General features: G+C 43.8%; 1 protein-coding gene across 4 annotated transcripts in view; it reads left to right on the forward strand.

Moving 5' to 3' along the window:
* The first annotated feature begins 218 nt into the window (after positions 1-218).
* The window catches only part of DIP2C (disco interacting protein 2 homolog C), a 320,043-nt gene continuing 305,832 nt past the window's right edge, over positions 219-14,429 (forward strand). For 3 of the 4 annotated variants that reach the window (XM_057416492.1, XM_057416493.1, XM_057416494.1), the window contains exon 1: positions 220-645. In XM_057416492.1, the coding sequence (XP_057272475.1) occupies positions 561-645 (85 nt within the window). In that variant the 5' untranslated portion in view covers positions 220-560. Of the gene's footprint in view, positions 646-14,429 lie in introns of all 4 variants that reach the window. The other variant, XM_057416491.1, reaches the window with a different exon arrangement.

The raw sequence follows: 14,429 nt of genomic DNA on the forward strand, positions 1-14,429 counted from the left end.
CTCTGCGGCGCCCCCTGTGGGCCGGCGGAGGTGTGGCGGGGCGGCGCGGTCACGTGGATGTGACAGCGGCGCTGCTGTGCCTGGCCAGCAGCAGTCGCGGCAGCGGTACCGCAGCGCTAGGCGCCGCCGCCAGCCCGAGCCGGGCGGGGAGCAGCGGGCCGGGGCCAGGGCGCTGCGAGTCGAGGCGGGAATCGCCGCCGCGGTGCCAAGCAGCGGGGGGTGGGGGGCGGCCCGGGCCGGGCGCGGCTGGGAGCCGATGAGGAGCGATCGCAGGCGGGCGGCGGGAGCAGCCATGGCGGGGCCCCGCTGAAGGAGGCGGCGAAGGAGGAGGAGGAGGAGAGGGGAGGAGAGGAGAAACCTCCGCATTCCCACCCTCAGCGCCCCGTCCTCCCGCGCGGACCGCCCGCCTCCCCCCCGCTGCATGCCCGGCTGAGACCGCGGGGAGGACTCAGCCACCCGCCGCGGCCCCGCCGCCTTCCCTCTCCCCGTTCAACCGCGGACAAAGGGGGGAGAAGCGGGGGCAGCCAAAGGAGGGGAGAGCCCGTCCCCGCCGCGCGAGCATGGCGGACCGCAGCCTGGAGAGCGTGTCCCTGCCCCTGGAGGTGCGGGCCCGCCTGGCCGAGCTGGAGCTGGAGCTCTCCGAAGGTAAAGGGGCGGCGGGGCGGGCCCGGCCCTCGCGCGGGCGGCGGTTGGGGCGGGCGGCGGTTGGCGCGGGCGCGCGGCAGCGGAGCGGCTCGGGAAGCCCCCGGCCCGCTGCGCTGCGCTCCCCTCCCCTCCCCTCACACAGCAGCGCCGGCCCTGCGGCCCTGTGCTCGACCCGGCCCCGGTGGCGCCCGCGGGGTTCCCTGACGGATGCCCCCCACGCCCCGCCGGCGGGCTGGCGGAGGGCACCGGCGCGGATGTTTTGTTCTACCTGTGAATTCCCCCTCTTCTGTCGCCGGCGGAGGAGGCAGAGGGGATCTGGCGGCTGCGCTGGCCGCCCCTGCCTCGCACGGTGGAGTGCGGGAGGTGGAAAAATGCGTGGGGCTGGCTCGGAGGGGCTGCTGCCCTGCCAGGAAAATGCAGCTTCACGGAAATGTGCCGTGTACCTGCGTGCAAGCCCCCTCTCTTTGACCGTGTCGAGAGCCTCGCCACCAAGTCCATGCAGTGTGTGTGTCGACTGCAACAAAACACCCCGTGAGAAGGTCGTTTTGGACAATACTAGTTGGGTCGCTGAAAGGAAACGGTTTATTTTTTTCAGTTGCGGGAGATAAATATATATATTTAATGTATAAATGAGAGCTCGTGGTGATTTTCTTGGCGTGGTCGCTGTTGATGCTCCGCCGGTTCCCGGTTGGGAGGGCTCTCCTGCAGCCCGCATCCTGCTGCTGCCGTGGCTGGAGGACGAGCCGGAGCCCCAGCCCGCCCTCCGCTCCGCTTTTCAGCCGGGCTCCGGCTCCCTGTTTCCATGTGTGTCAGCTCGGTTCGGGACCCAGAGGCAGGCAGCCTGTCAGGATCCCTCGCTGGGGGGGGGGGCAGCGGGGGGGGCGTGGACTGTGCGCCCACCATCAGTCTTGGAGACGGTTTTTTTCGTGTATCAGATGTAACGTGGTCCTCCCAGAGGAAGAGTGGGGAGTATTTATATATACTGATAGTAGGGTTGGCTCTTCCCTGAAATGCAGATCTGCTATTAGCTGCCCCCTTTTCTTAATAAGCCCCACCAAATATCAGGGTTCATTCACAGAGAGGCTACAGCACTTAACAGAAGGGACAAATGACCCATAGCGTCCCAAATTAGTTATTGGAAGTGGTCGATATATTGAGCTTTCTGTCTTTCTGTAACGGTTTGTAAGGGCTTCAAGCCAGAAACTAAAATGCGCTCGAGCCAGTTTCATCAGCAGGGAGGAGCTGATGTTGACATGGTATTTTCCTTTTAACGCTTTGAGGGTGAAGAAGAGAATGAGCTACTGGAATTGCTTGTGGTTCTCATTTCTGTGCCTCCCCCTCCCCGAGGGTGCCCTGAAAACCTGAAATAAGAGGACTTAAATACAATATTGCCTTTCTGTGATGCACTGCCAGTCGATTGGCCCTTATCTGTGGTACTGAGGGTGGGAGGAAGGACTGTTTGTATCACAGTATACATAATGTTCTTGCTTTATGCAGAAAGCGCTTTTTGATGTGTATCAGATCATTGTCTACACACCAATGAGATACTAATTAAAGCAGCTGTTAGTAAGTGCTTGCAGAAGACCAGAATCAAACTGGTATAGACCTTCAATGGGAAATATGCTAATTCGGTATACTAAAGTTGTAATACAGTTTTACGGTGCAGTTTCTGTTGCTGTAGCATAATCCAAGAAGGCTCTGAGGAAGTGGGATGTGGTTTGCAATTTGACATCTCTGCAGTGCTATAACTTCCCTGCATCTAGAGCTGGAATGAATTTAGCCCCCTGACAATATCTTCCCTTCTGTGCCATTGATGTTATACCCAGCAGATGGGATGGCTCGTGTTTTCTGACTGTGGCAGCCTAAATGAAGATGAGTTGGAATTGGGATGTGGGTGGAGAAAGGGTCAGGATCCCAGTTTTAGTGTCTTCCCCCAAGCCACTCTTGGTGTGTTCTTAGTTAAGTACATGACGCTCAGTGCCAGAGAAGATAAAATGATTCACTGCTGCTACCTTTAGGCACCCATGCTGTAACTCCTAGCATGTTCGCAAAACTAATCCCTGCAGATCGTGGGATCAGTAATTTGTACAGTTTTGTTGTGCTGTAGAAGACTGATCATCCTCTGGCCCTGCCAGCTCTGAGTTAAATGGTTTTCAAGGCAACTTTGTGCATCTTCATGTGCTGAATGTGCAGCACCTTGTGTATATGCTTGACTGTAATGAGCCAGTCTACTGGCAGTCACTGAGATCCACATGTACACAACAGCTCACAAGACTGAGGTTTTAATACGTGTCAAGCTTGTGATGTGTTAAGGTGTCTCTGCTGCCTCTGTGAAGCCGGAAACTGTTGAAGGCGGTAGACAGAGAGCTGCATGCTTAAGCCTGTTTTTGGGTCTCATTGATAACATTGGGAGTTGAGTGACTGCTGTAAGTTGTGCTCCTTTTTAAAAGTGCTTTTCTGAGTCAGACTTGTGAGGAGAATGTTTTTTCAAATGCTGAGTGCCCGAATTGGATTGTTGTACTGTTTGTGCGTGTGAGTTTTGTAGTTCTGGTACTGCTGTGGGTCTTACAGCTGCCACTTCTACCCAAGCAACCAAGTTTTCAGATGCCAGAACCTGATACGGACAGTGCAGCTCTAGGAACAGCTTCTGAAAGGAGGCTGCTGCTTTGTGGAAAAGAGGAGCATGGGCAGGATTATTGCATGATTGTTTCTTGGCTGTGAGCTAAAGCTGTCTCCTTCCTCGCTCTTGTAAGTGTCTTGTGTAATAGCGCAGGTCCTACCCACGCAATGCATCTTAAAATTGAACATAAAATAGCTGGTGTCCGTGTGACCAGACCATTAGTTACTGTGTCACTAGCACAGCAGGCTCTGTGCAGATGCTGTAATTACAGTCCACACTGGTAGTCAGCATACATTTAAATTCGGCCATGGTGTTCCCCCCTTCATCGCAGCCACATTCTGAGTTCCTTGTTCAGCTGTGCGCTAGGCATGGCCTCACTCGCGGCAGAGCTGCTGGCAGGGGAACCTCAGGAAGTGGCTGCTGGACAGGTAACACGTGCTCTTTACATGATAGGGCAAACTGCCTTTTTTTTTTTTCTTTTTTTCTATGAGTGTTTTGGCAGTTCTGTGCTGCTTGTTAGTTGAGAGGGAGGAGCACTTCATCTGGAAGGTGTTTACTTGGTGTTCTGCTAAGCACGTCACTGCGGCAATCCTAACCCCTTGGTTATTGTGGGCAAACCACATGCCTTCTACCTCCCCTTTGTTGTGGTCTAAATGGCCTTTTTGTTTTTGTTAGTTTCATTATAATTTAGAAGGTGAAGAGCAGTCAGAATCAGAAATGCTTACCAGTATCCTCTGTGCCTGCGTGCTGGTTACCTGCCCCATGCAAGGAGTGAGTGATGGGCAGGTGGCTTAGCGCAGTGATGAGTGCCAAGAATGACTTTCATGTTGATGTGTTGTCATGTAATTTTACATTCAGCTTAAGGCATCAGTGGCACACTTTTTGACGGTGTTTTCTCTTCATTTTGGGAAGAGGAAGTTGTTTCAGTGTTTCTCAGAACATACAGGCACAGTAACAGTTTAAATTTTATGAAAATTGGAAGTTATGGAATCATCCTTATCCCAGCACATATTCCAAAGACATTTGTTTTGCTGTGTTTGAGTAAATTTGCCCTTTAGTAGCATGTTACATACGTGTTCTTTGACACTAGTGGTTCCAACTGAGTGTACGAAAGCTTGCAGTGCTCAAAACTATAGCCCTCCTAGGCTGATGCAATCAACATGTCACTCTGCAGTAACTGTTCTTTGGGGCTGCTTAGAATTTTATGAGGCTTTAGTTTACTAACGACATATAAAATTGCACTGGGTGGAAATAGATGAATCATCTTGTTTTTTGGAATAGCTCGAGGCTTGTTAACTGAAGAACTTTTTTTTTTTTTTTTGTAATAAAACCAGGAGTCCAGAAATGTGCAGTCTTGCTAACAAAAAAAAAGTAATTCAACAACCCCTCCATTCTTAAAAACACACAGTTTTAAAGGAAAAAGCTTCCCCCCCCAGTATTTTCTCATTTCCTCCTTAATTTAAGGCTATAGGTTATATTGCCCTTCCAATTACTTCCTGAGCCAAATTTAATTGGGAAAAGATGCTTTATAGTTCTTCCAGTATTTTATCCAAGTGTCAGATAAAATAGCAGAAACACTTAAAGAACCACAGGCGCCACATGGAAAATGTGAAAACCATCCTGCTCAGAAACTGTTCTCCCTATATTCCATGCTATACTTCCAGTCCTCTTCCATTTTAAATGTATGAGACATAGCAGGTTTTTTTTTTAAAGAAGTCTGAACTTTTCTCGAAAGAATCCTTTCAGAAAAGTGTCAGCAGATCTTTAATGGGTGATTACTTACTCCCAAAGGCACTGGATGTGCACTCAGCTAATTAATTTGGTCCTCAGCTTTCCTTGTAACAACTGGCTCGATTATATTCAGTAATATTGGTTGGGTGGATTGGGTCATTGACTGCTCAGGTTTTGTTTTATTAGGTATAAGTTCTGTCTTTTGTTGTCCACATGTAGTCCCTGGGTTGGGGCCAGAGAACTGTAGTTAGCTCCTCTAGTTATTATTTCGCCATAACATTTGCCAGCTGACTCTTCACCCGTGGGGAGGTTTCAAAGTGTGAAAATTTCAATAACTAGCACACCTCTGTGATTTGGGACACAGAATCATCCTTTTAATTCACTCTTTGAGAGACAGTGCTCTGCTTAGCAAGTGGGTATCACCTGCACAATGACAGTGTTAATACTTTCTGAGTTTAGGTGAGAAAAGAACTAAGAAATCCAATACTCACATTTGCTTGGTTTTTTTTGAGCCATGAGTGTGCAGTTGGTTCATGTTTTCACATCTTTTTCTGTCAAAAAGAGGGCTAATTTACTCAAAACACATGAAGCTGAAACTTTCATGTAAGTTATGTACAAGATCTAAGGCTTAAAGAAAATATACCAAATACCATGGGAATTATGATAAAATCAAGAGCTCTGGCAACAGATTTTCTTTTTTTGTAAGCTGAAGCTTCTCAGATCAGCTGTTTTGTTTCTCAGATGGTGCTCAAGTTAAGAGGAATAGTAGCTCGATTAAGGTTAAGTTCACTTATGAGTTAATAACTTTATGTTTTAAAGCACTGGAATTTGAAAGGAGTTTATTTATTTATTATTTACCTACTTCACTTTACTGTGCTGTTTGGACCTAAGGGCTTTTAATGGGTGGTGGTGTGTTGAAAGGATTCTCCTCACTCAGTTGAAGCACATTGTAATGCCTTGTAAATAGGCTATGCAAAACTCCAGGATGTTCCCAGAACAGCTGTCCCGAAGGCATGCTGTAAATATACCTTTATTGCCAGCTGATGTTGAGCAGCATTGATGCCCAGGGGTTACACTTAATAGATCATTCAGATGATCTTTACTGTATTACACAACAGACATACTTGAAAAACTCCTCCCAAGGATGTGTGAAAGTTGCCAACAGGGTGTCAGTTTTATAGGCAAAACAGGCAGTAAGCAGTATATTCCTAATGAGAGCATGCACTGGAAGGAGCTGCCCTTTGCAGCTTCAGGGTACGTCTGCATGATTTCTGCTGCACAGTGCAGGAGCAGAAGCCAGCCATGCTTCCCCTTGCCAAACCAGCTGTGCAATGTACACCTATGGTTGTGAGTCAACAAGCTGCATTTCTCTGGAAGGGTATTGGCCTGCCTTTGTTTCCCCATTATAAGGGGAATGATGTAATTTTGATTCGAATAGTCTTTATTCTAGCAAACCAAATATGCTTTGCTGTTGAAGGAATTTAACTTTAGCACACCTCTTTCCATTGTGTTTGATTTTTCTCAGGGGGAAATATTTTCGTGCTGTATAGAAGGCAGATGTAATAAAGTAATTTTTATTGCAGGATTTGGATTGGGAGCATTAGAAAGATCGATGTTTCTCTAAGGGACATCAATAGGCTCCTTTAGGTTTTCATAGCTCAGAATGGATGTTTGTGGTGTGGTACAGAGAATCCTAAATGTACCTTCTATAGCTTTTCTATGCTTAAAAATGCATTGACTGCATTTTAATTTTTTAAGAGGCTATTTGTATAACGCGTCAAGCAGGACATATAATTTTTTAAAAATAACTGCTTTAATTCCCCGGCAACTGTCAGACAAGATGACTCACTGCAGTATAAGAATTCACCACAGCACATCACAGATTTGACACAAACTCTTAATCCATGTAAAATTATGCATGTACATTCCCCTGCCTTCCCGGTGGGTGAGCTTCATTTTGCCAAACTCCTGATGATCCCATTCTGCCTTCTCTCCTCCCCCGCCTCCTTTTTTTCCCCTTTCTTCTTGAGCAGCTCCTCAGTCAGTAGCTCCAGCTGCAGGGTTTGGATGCATCAGTCTTTTTCTGGCTTGCTAAGAGCCTTTTCTGATGGCTAACATCAGGCCCTGATTCTCTCCTTGACTGTGGTGATGTGGGGGGCATTTCCAAAACATGATTGCTCTCTGCAGGTCTATTTCTGGTCTTTTCTTGTATTATGTGGGTAAGCATACACTAAAAAATGGGAAACGATTTCATTTAATTCCACTTGGTGGAATGCATCTGGGAATTGCTCATTTTAGGCCTGTGTAAATCAATTGAGATTTTTTTCAGTAATCTTAGCTAGGGCTTCTAATTGCTAGCCAGTATTATTTATCACTAGGATTAAGGATAACTTTAAAACCCATGTAAAACATATTTGGGACATCATGATTTTCTGCAATAAAAAGCAAAGGTAGGAATAGGAATACTCAGTTCAGCTTGAGATGGATGTTGGGAAGACCACTCCGTGGCTGTGGCTGGAGTCTCTGGCTGCAGAAGAGGAGGCTTCTGCCCTATGCTGTGGAGCCCTACCGAAACAGCCTATGCATGGCTCTCAGGGAATGGACAAAAGCATGCTGTGGTGTTTCTTGTAGTCCCTTTTCTGAGGATAGCGTCAGTTGCTGTTTCTTGGCAGTGCGGTAGACGTAGTCTTATTTGACACATAACCTGCAGTCCTTAGAGCAGCATTAAGTGCTGGGGTGTGGATAATTGTCACATCATTTTACAGCAGAAGTTAACGTGGGAAAGTATATGATGTCTGGTCTCAATGACCTTTTTTTAAGAGTAACCTGTGAAACAGTTGAATGACTACAGAAAGAAAAAGTTCTTATAAAGTATCCTGATAATGTGGAAGGAGAGGTATTTCCTATGACTGTTGAAGGGGCTGTTTGATTTCCAAAGACTGAACTGGACCAATAGGCCATCTTGTAGCATGCTTGAGGTGGTGTTTGCTTTTATGTGTACGACTGGGTCTGCAGAATGGTGACAGTTGCGGGCAAGAAAGGATTCTTCAAATGTTGCCAGCTTCTGTGGAAGTAAAAATGGATGTTAGGACCTGTGTTTGGTCTTACTTCTCTCTGGATCCAGAAGCCATGCCTCCACACTAACCATGGCATCTGTAGTGTCTTCATTAGAATTTTGGCTTCATCTGTATGTAAAATTAAAATATAAAGAGAAATCTTGTAAACGTCTGGTCTGGTAGGAGCCGTTCAGAAGGCAGAAAAATGTTTCATAATGAACTCTGTGACAAGTACCGAGCTGTAAGAAATGGAGCCTGCATTTTCGTTGGTAGGCTGGTGGTTGAGAGTCTGCCTACATTAGCAAAAGTCTAGAGACTTTTGATTGGCTTAGAGACCCAAGTGGAGTGTGCTAGCGCTTATTTTCTTGGGGTGTGGATGTCCATGTGTCCATAAACAGCTTGGCAAAATAAAGAGAACCTAGCAACAATCTCTTCACAGAAAGCAGGCCTGGACTATTCCCTCTGTGTGGGCCCTCCAGATAGAGTTACGCAGTATTAGCAGGATGGTTACAGGGCTATTGCATCTATTATCATTCCACGTGAAAATAGACCAAATTAATCTTTGGGATTGTAGTATCTCATTGTGGAATGGTTCTGATATTGCGCAGAAAGTTTCCTTCCGAAGTCCCTATACCAGTAACTACAGTCTTATAAAGCTACATGTCTCAGGGTCGTAGCAAATAATGAAACTTCACTTTTTTTTTTGAGGGGATACCCTTAGTCATATTGACTCATATTTTTCATTGTAATACTTGCCAAGAGAATGAGCAAGATCAAGCATTTAGTATGCCATGCTTCTCTTATCCTCATTGAAAAATATTATCCCATTGAAGTAGTAGGGTAATATTTTTGATGAATTTCTGAAGAAATTAAATGAAGGCATTGTGGTGATGTGTGAACAGTCCGACTTTGGTAAAGAATCTTAAAATGAAAATGGCGTTTTAGATGCTAGACTTCTTTGACAGATGCCTGAGGATGAACAAACAACAGCTATCTAGTGAAACAGCAGAATGCAGAAACATCGCTATTCTTTCCTGAATAATGACTGTGGCAAACCTTTCCGCCGAATTTGCTGGAAGAGTCCAGTTGATGTGCCATATTTTAGTCTAAAAAAAACCCAAGAATGCCTTGTTTGGAAAATGGTGTGGGTTTTTCTAACTGTTGTGAAATGGGGGGTTAACTTTTCTTGTTTTAGGAAAAAGTACCATTGGACTTTTAGTTTGAAGGGAAAATAACAGGTTGGCAATACTTTTAATTGGCTTTACTTTTAATCAGCTCCGTGTTGTAATGGAGAAAGTTGGTTTGTTGTCTTGAACAACAAGAATGGGGCCAGCAGGAATTGAAGATTTTTTTTGTTGTGTTTTTTTTTTTTTAAATGATGATTAAAAAGAAGTCTTGCATTTTATGTTTATGAATTTTATGCTGCTAAAGCATTTGACACATTCCAGTCACAAGGTTTTGTCTACATCTGTTCCAAACTCTTGACTTCAGTCATAGGAGTATCCATACCACAGACTCAGGAGATTTTGACAGAACAGCTCAGAAGAGATCTTAGAAGAGTGATGAAGAGTAGTGACACGGGCACTGGGGATTAGAGCAGTCCTAATAAACATCATAACCACAAGAAAGAGGGGGAGTTTATTTTTATTATCTGCAAACCTTGTGTTGGGGAAGGAGGAATACTTTCTCATAGTATAAACTTAGTGGAGTATTAGCAGTCAAAAACATGAGACAATCCCACTCCTAGGAATATTAATAAGGCTAGACAAACACTTGAAACACTTGCATAGGAAAGAAGACTCAACAGCTTTATAAAAAAAATGTACCCACTAGTAAACGTGATAGAAGGCTCCTTTCTAAAAAACACTGATTGTAAGAAGTTTGTATATGTTGATATCCTCCCTTGACTAGAAATACACTGATTTAAGTGCTGTAAGAACTTTTGTGATGGCATTTTATAAATGTTTTAGCCCAATATTATGATACACTTTTTCCGGGTAACTTCAAAGAAACACTGCAACAGTTGAGAATTTCAGGCTTAGTATGTTTTCAGTGGTTTACTAGTGATGAGTTGACATTTACTTGCAGTAGTAATTTGTTTTAAATCAATATTGAACACTGTAAGGATGTGCATACATTGCAGTTTGAGAGGATATCAAATACAGCCGCTCTGATAATACTTGCTTAAATACTGACTACTCATATATTTGCCTGTAGCTCAGGGGAATTCTGTATAATCATGAAGTGGCAGAACAAAAACATTTTTAAAGGCTCCCTTAAAATTTATTATATGTGGCTTGATAATTGGCTTTTACATAAGGGTATTGTCCTTTTAATAATTTGGATAAAGAGTAAGAAAGCATTCACTTCCTCTAAAGATTAATCCTTCCTACATCTTGTTCTCTGATACTTCAGGGAGGTGAGGTCTATACTCAGCAATGAAATGAGTCTTGGTAAGACAGCAAGTGTATTATTTTTTCTGCTATAGTTCCATATTTCTGTTTAGCTGTCATGCATTAGACATACATTGTGGTGTATATTTTTAGTGAACAGATCTGTGACTATTATTTCTTTTATTACCATTTAGTGTTTCTTGTATTTTGTATTATTATTTGTAATTCTGTATGTGATTAAATGCACCTCAGATATATGCTTTTCCAGCATACTAAGTTGCAGCTGACGAGAAGGCCCTTCCTTCTTTGAAAGCAAATCCAGTTTGCATTGGAAGGTTTCATCAGGATAGCTGCTCTTTGCTCTCATGTCTTTGCTTTTGCCTCACTGGCCAGTCATGTTAACTTGGATTTGCGCTTTACATCCTGGTGTTACGTGAAGGGTATAGGAGCAGTGAAAATGTCTCTGTGCTTTTGCTGTCATGGGAAGATCTGTGGAAAGATCTGTTTAGTTTATTGGGAGTTTCATAAAGCTGGTATCTTTGACCTCCAGTGGCAACCACTTCTGGAGCACAGTGAAACAGAGAGAGAACATGTTCCTTTGTCTGCAGGGGGAGAAGTAAGGTATTTCCTTTTGTTTAGCTCAGGCAGTTTTTCTTCTTGAGCACAGTGATGCCTTGGCCAGTATTTTCTACTGATGGTACTTCTGAGGAAGATGAGGACTCTTGGCAATTGAACATTTTGTTTTCAGCTTCAGAGGGCAGCTCCCTATGTGTGTTTTGTTTCACAAAGGATGCTGTGCGGCCAGGCGAGGTGACTAGCGTCACCTTGTGCAAAAGTGTAGAAGCTGTGCATGGAATGCCTTCAGTCAGAAAGAGACAGAGTGATGTCAAATTTCATCTTTTGCTGCTGGACCTTTGAGAGGTATTTGGTAACTTTTAGTAACCTAGTCTGTAATAGTTCTCACTCCATGGTATACTTTTAGAACAACAGGTGTAGGAAGCCTGGGCTCTGTCTTGTCAGTACCAGTTTCTTCCTTCTGGGAGGAATCGAAGCTAGTTCATGAACCAGCTCTTTGTACCATTCAAGAAACATGCAGGGCTTTTTTTCTGTCCTGAAGATCATGCAAAGACCACAGCATCTCTAAAACTTAGAGAATTTCAGTCTGAAGTCCTTACTGTGTAATGCTATTGGTCATTCCTAGGTGGTGGTCTGGCTTTGGTGACCTGCAAAATGCTTTTCTATGTATTTTGACATTAGGTCTGTTACACATCATTCAAAATGTCACACTGCGTATGTATGTTGCTTCAGAGATGCACTTTGGCTGTTCATGATCGTAATTGGTTACTCCTGGTAAATAATAAATGTAGTTGCAGATTTAACTTCCTTTATGAGTGATTCTGCTTGAGGATATACTAGAAATAACTCCAGGCCTTATCTGCCAACTTGTTCCTCTGTATTTCTTCCATGATTGAAGCAAGCTGCATATCTGGGACTGTATTAGACTGAAATTGGGAAGCAAGAATCCATCTGTTCTTTAGAGTTGGCTTTTTTTAACATGAACAGCTTCATGATCGGAATTTTACACAGGCTTCGTACTTCTATCGTAAATCTGCTCTAACTGAGATGCCTGAAGAAGTGGCCCCTGAATTCTTAGATACAAGGTTGTTTTGCTAGTTGGGGGCCTTCTGAAAAGTACCAGTTTGAAAATGGCACCTGATAGATGCTGCTGAAATGTCTTACTTAAATAATAATAAGACATGTTATGTATGCTGCTTCATCAAATATTGTTCACATGGGTATGTTAGGGTTAAGAGAGAGAAGAGTGTCTTAAGTAACCATACCCTTCTGAAATACTGTGGCATCTGGTTTTCTCCAGGCTCCTTTTGAAAATACTGCATGACTGTTGTGGTGGACTGGGTCAGTTTCTTCATTCTGCCTCTGAGCACAGCAAGAATGATAAAGCAGCCACACATCCCAGAGCTGGGCTCCTACTGGTGTGCAGTCGGAATTACGATAAAATTACAATTAGAATTACAGTGAAGGGGGTGACTGAAAGTTTCCCCAAAATAGAAGTCTGGGGGTACTCTCAATATAAAAGCTGAAGCTTCATTTCCAGGGCTCAAATAAGGAGGGAGTATAAATCTTGCCAAAATATATTCTTGTATGTATTTTTTTGCTTGGAATGAAGTCCAGTTCACCTAAAAATAAATGGCAAAAACTATGTTGGCATCAGGGCTTCACTACTGGGTGTACTTCCACTTAAAGCTATGTCTGTGAATAGTCAGAAACAATCTGTGATATTTAAGGATCTATGCCAGGGTGTGTGGTAGAAAAAACCCAGATACTTTTTCTCCTCTTCTTTTTGTGAGAGAACATTTTGCATTTCAGACAGAGCATTTACATATATGGATCAACAGGCCAAGATGTGCTCCCATTGGAAAGACAGGGACCCCATTCAGTACTGGGAAACCAAACCATATTTAGAGAAGTTGTCACCAATTTACAGGAAGCAACTAGTGATTGCAGATGCTCTGTAGCATTTCTGGTGTTCTGTGAAAGGTAACATGTGGTTGGTATTGCCTTTTTCTGTGTGACAGAGAAAGCCAGTGTGCGCTCCTTTTGCTTTAATTTTTTCCATCTTCTCACCTCTGTCTCTGTTCCCTCTCCCTCCCCCCTTTTTTTCATTGTTAAACTCAGACCTCTGGGGCTTCTCTTCAAAGGCATCTGGCAGGTCAGTGCTAGTCTGCCATCATGCCTCATGTATTTCTGTGCCTCAGTCATTTGTCTTTCCAGGAGTCCTCTTAAACAGCAGATTTGTGTGCAGGATCACGCTGTAGATAATTCATGTGATGTTTCCTTTTGCAGTAGCTTTTTTTCACATGTGGAAGAGTGCTCATGAGAAATGGCAGGACCAACATGCTGAAAATGGAAATCTTTTATTCTTAAGTTGGTTTTAAACAAATTCTTTTCTTGGAGTAACAAACTTGCTAACTACTGAAACCCAGACTGTAGACACACTAGCAGAGGTATATGTGTTCTGCTAATCATGCTTGATGTTAGCTTTTTTGGTTATTGCTATTTATGTCTACTTTATCATGTTTGATTAGAGCTAATATTCTCCATTCAGTGTGAGGCATTTATGGAGAAACGTGCTGCATCGTAAAATTTTTGAAATCTGATCTGGAGATCAAGTCATGACATTTATTTTCCATCTGAAAATGCATTTATCTTAATAATAACCCCATTCATTGTGTTTTTGTTATTCACATGAAACACTAAACAAAAATACAGCTTATAGAGCTTAAAATTATAAGGACTACTTGCAGAGAGCTGGCAATGCTGTCTACATGATGAAAGGCATTTAAATTGTTCAGGCATAAAGCATAGATTAGAAACTATATCTTCAAATCATCTTTGCATATTTACAACTACACCTGTTTTATAAGCAGAGGAAAGTGCTGAGATTCCTCCTCCCCTGTGCCATGGTTAGCAGGGTGAAGAAAAACAAGATCATTTGTCAGTTTAAGTCTTTTGAATCCGAAGTGGAGCCTTATCTGCCTAATAGCCTAACACCAGAGAAAGATACTGTTTGTGTGCAGCGGGGCTGTATTCATGTGACTGTCAGTGGCTGAATTACTGCTCTCAGTTCTATATAAAGATTCTTGCTCCCACCCAGCCCCTCCCAGGCACTGTCATTTAGCACAACGTGCTGCATGCAGTACAGCTATAAAACGTCCCCGAAATAATTGAACTGTGTCTCCTTTCTCACTTGTATATGGAAAAGAAGAAACAAATATGAGGCTGCCTTCTTGGCTTATAAGAACTTCCTATCTCTGTCGGGTTCAGCACCAGCTGAGGCAGAGTCATGTTACTTGCACGTGTTTTCAAGCATAGGCTATATTCAGGGGAAGAGTCGGGGGGTTGTGTGATTGCTACATCCTGCACCTCTTCTCTGTTCAGTGCAAGTGTTATGCTCAGTTTAGA

Source organism: Pezoporus wallicus, unplaced genomic scaffold (genome assembly GCF_028554395.1).
Source record: "Pezoporus wallicus isolate ANWC-B61680 ecotype Strahan unplaced genomic scaffold, APGP_CSIRO_Pwel_v1 contig_3847, whole genome shotgun sequence".
Classification (NCBI taxonomy): Eukaryota; Metazoa; Chordata; class Aves; order Psittaciformes; family Psittacidae; genus Pezoporus; species Pezoporus wallicus.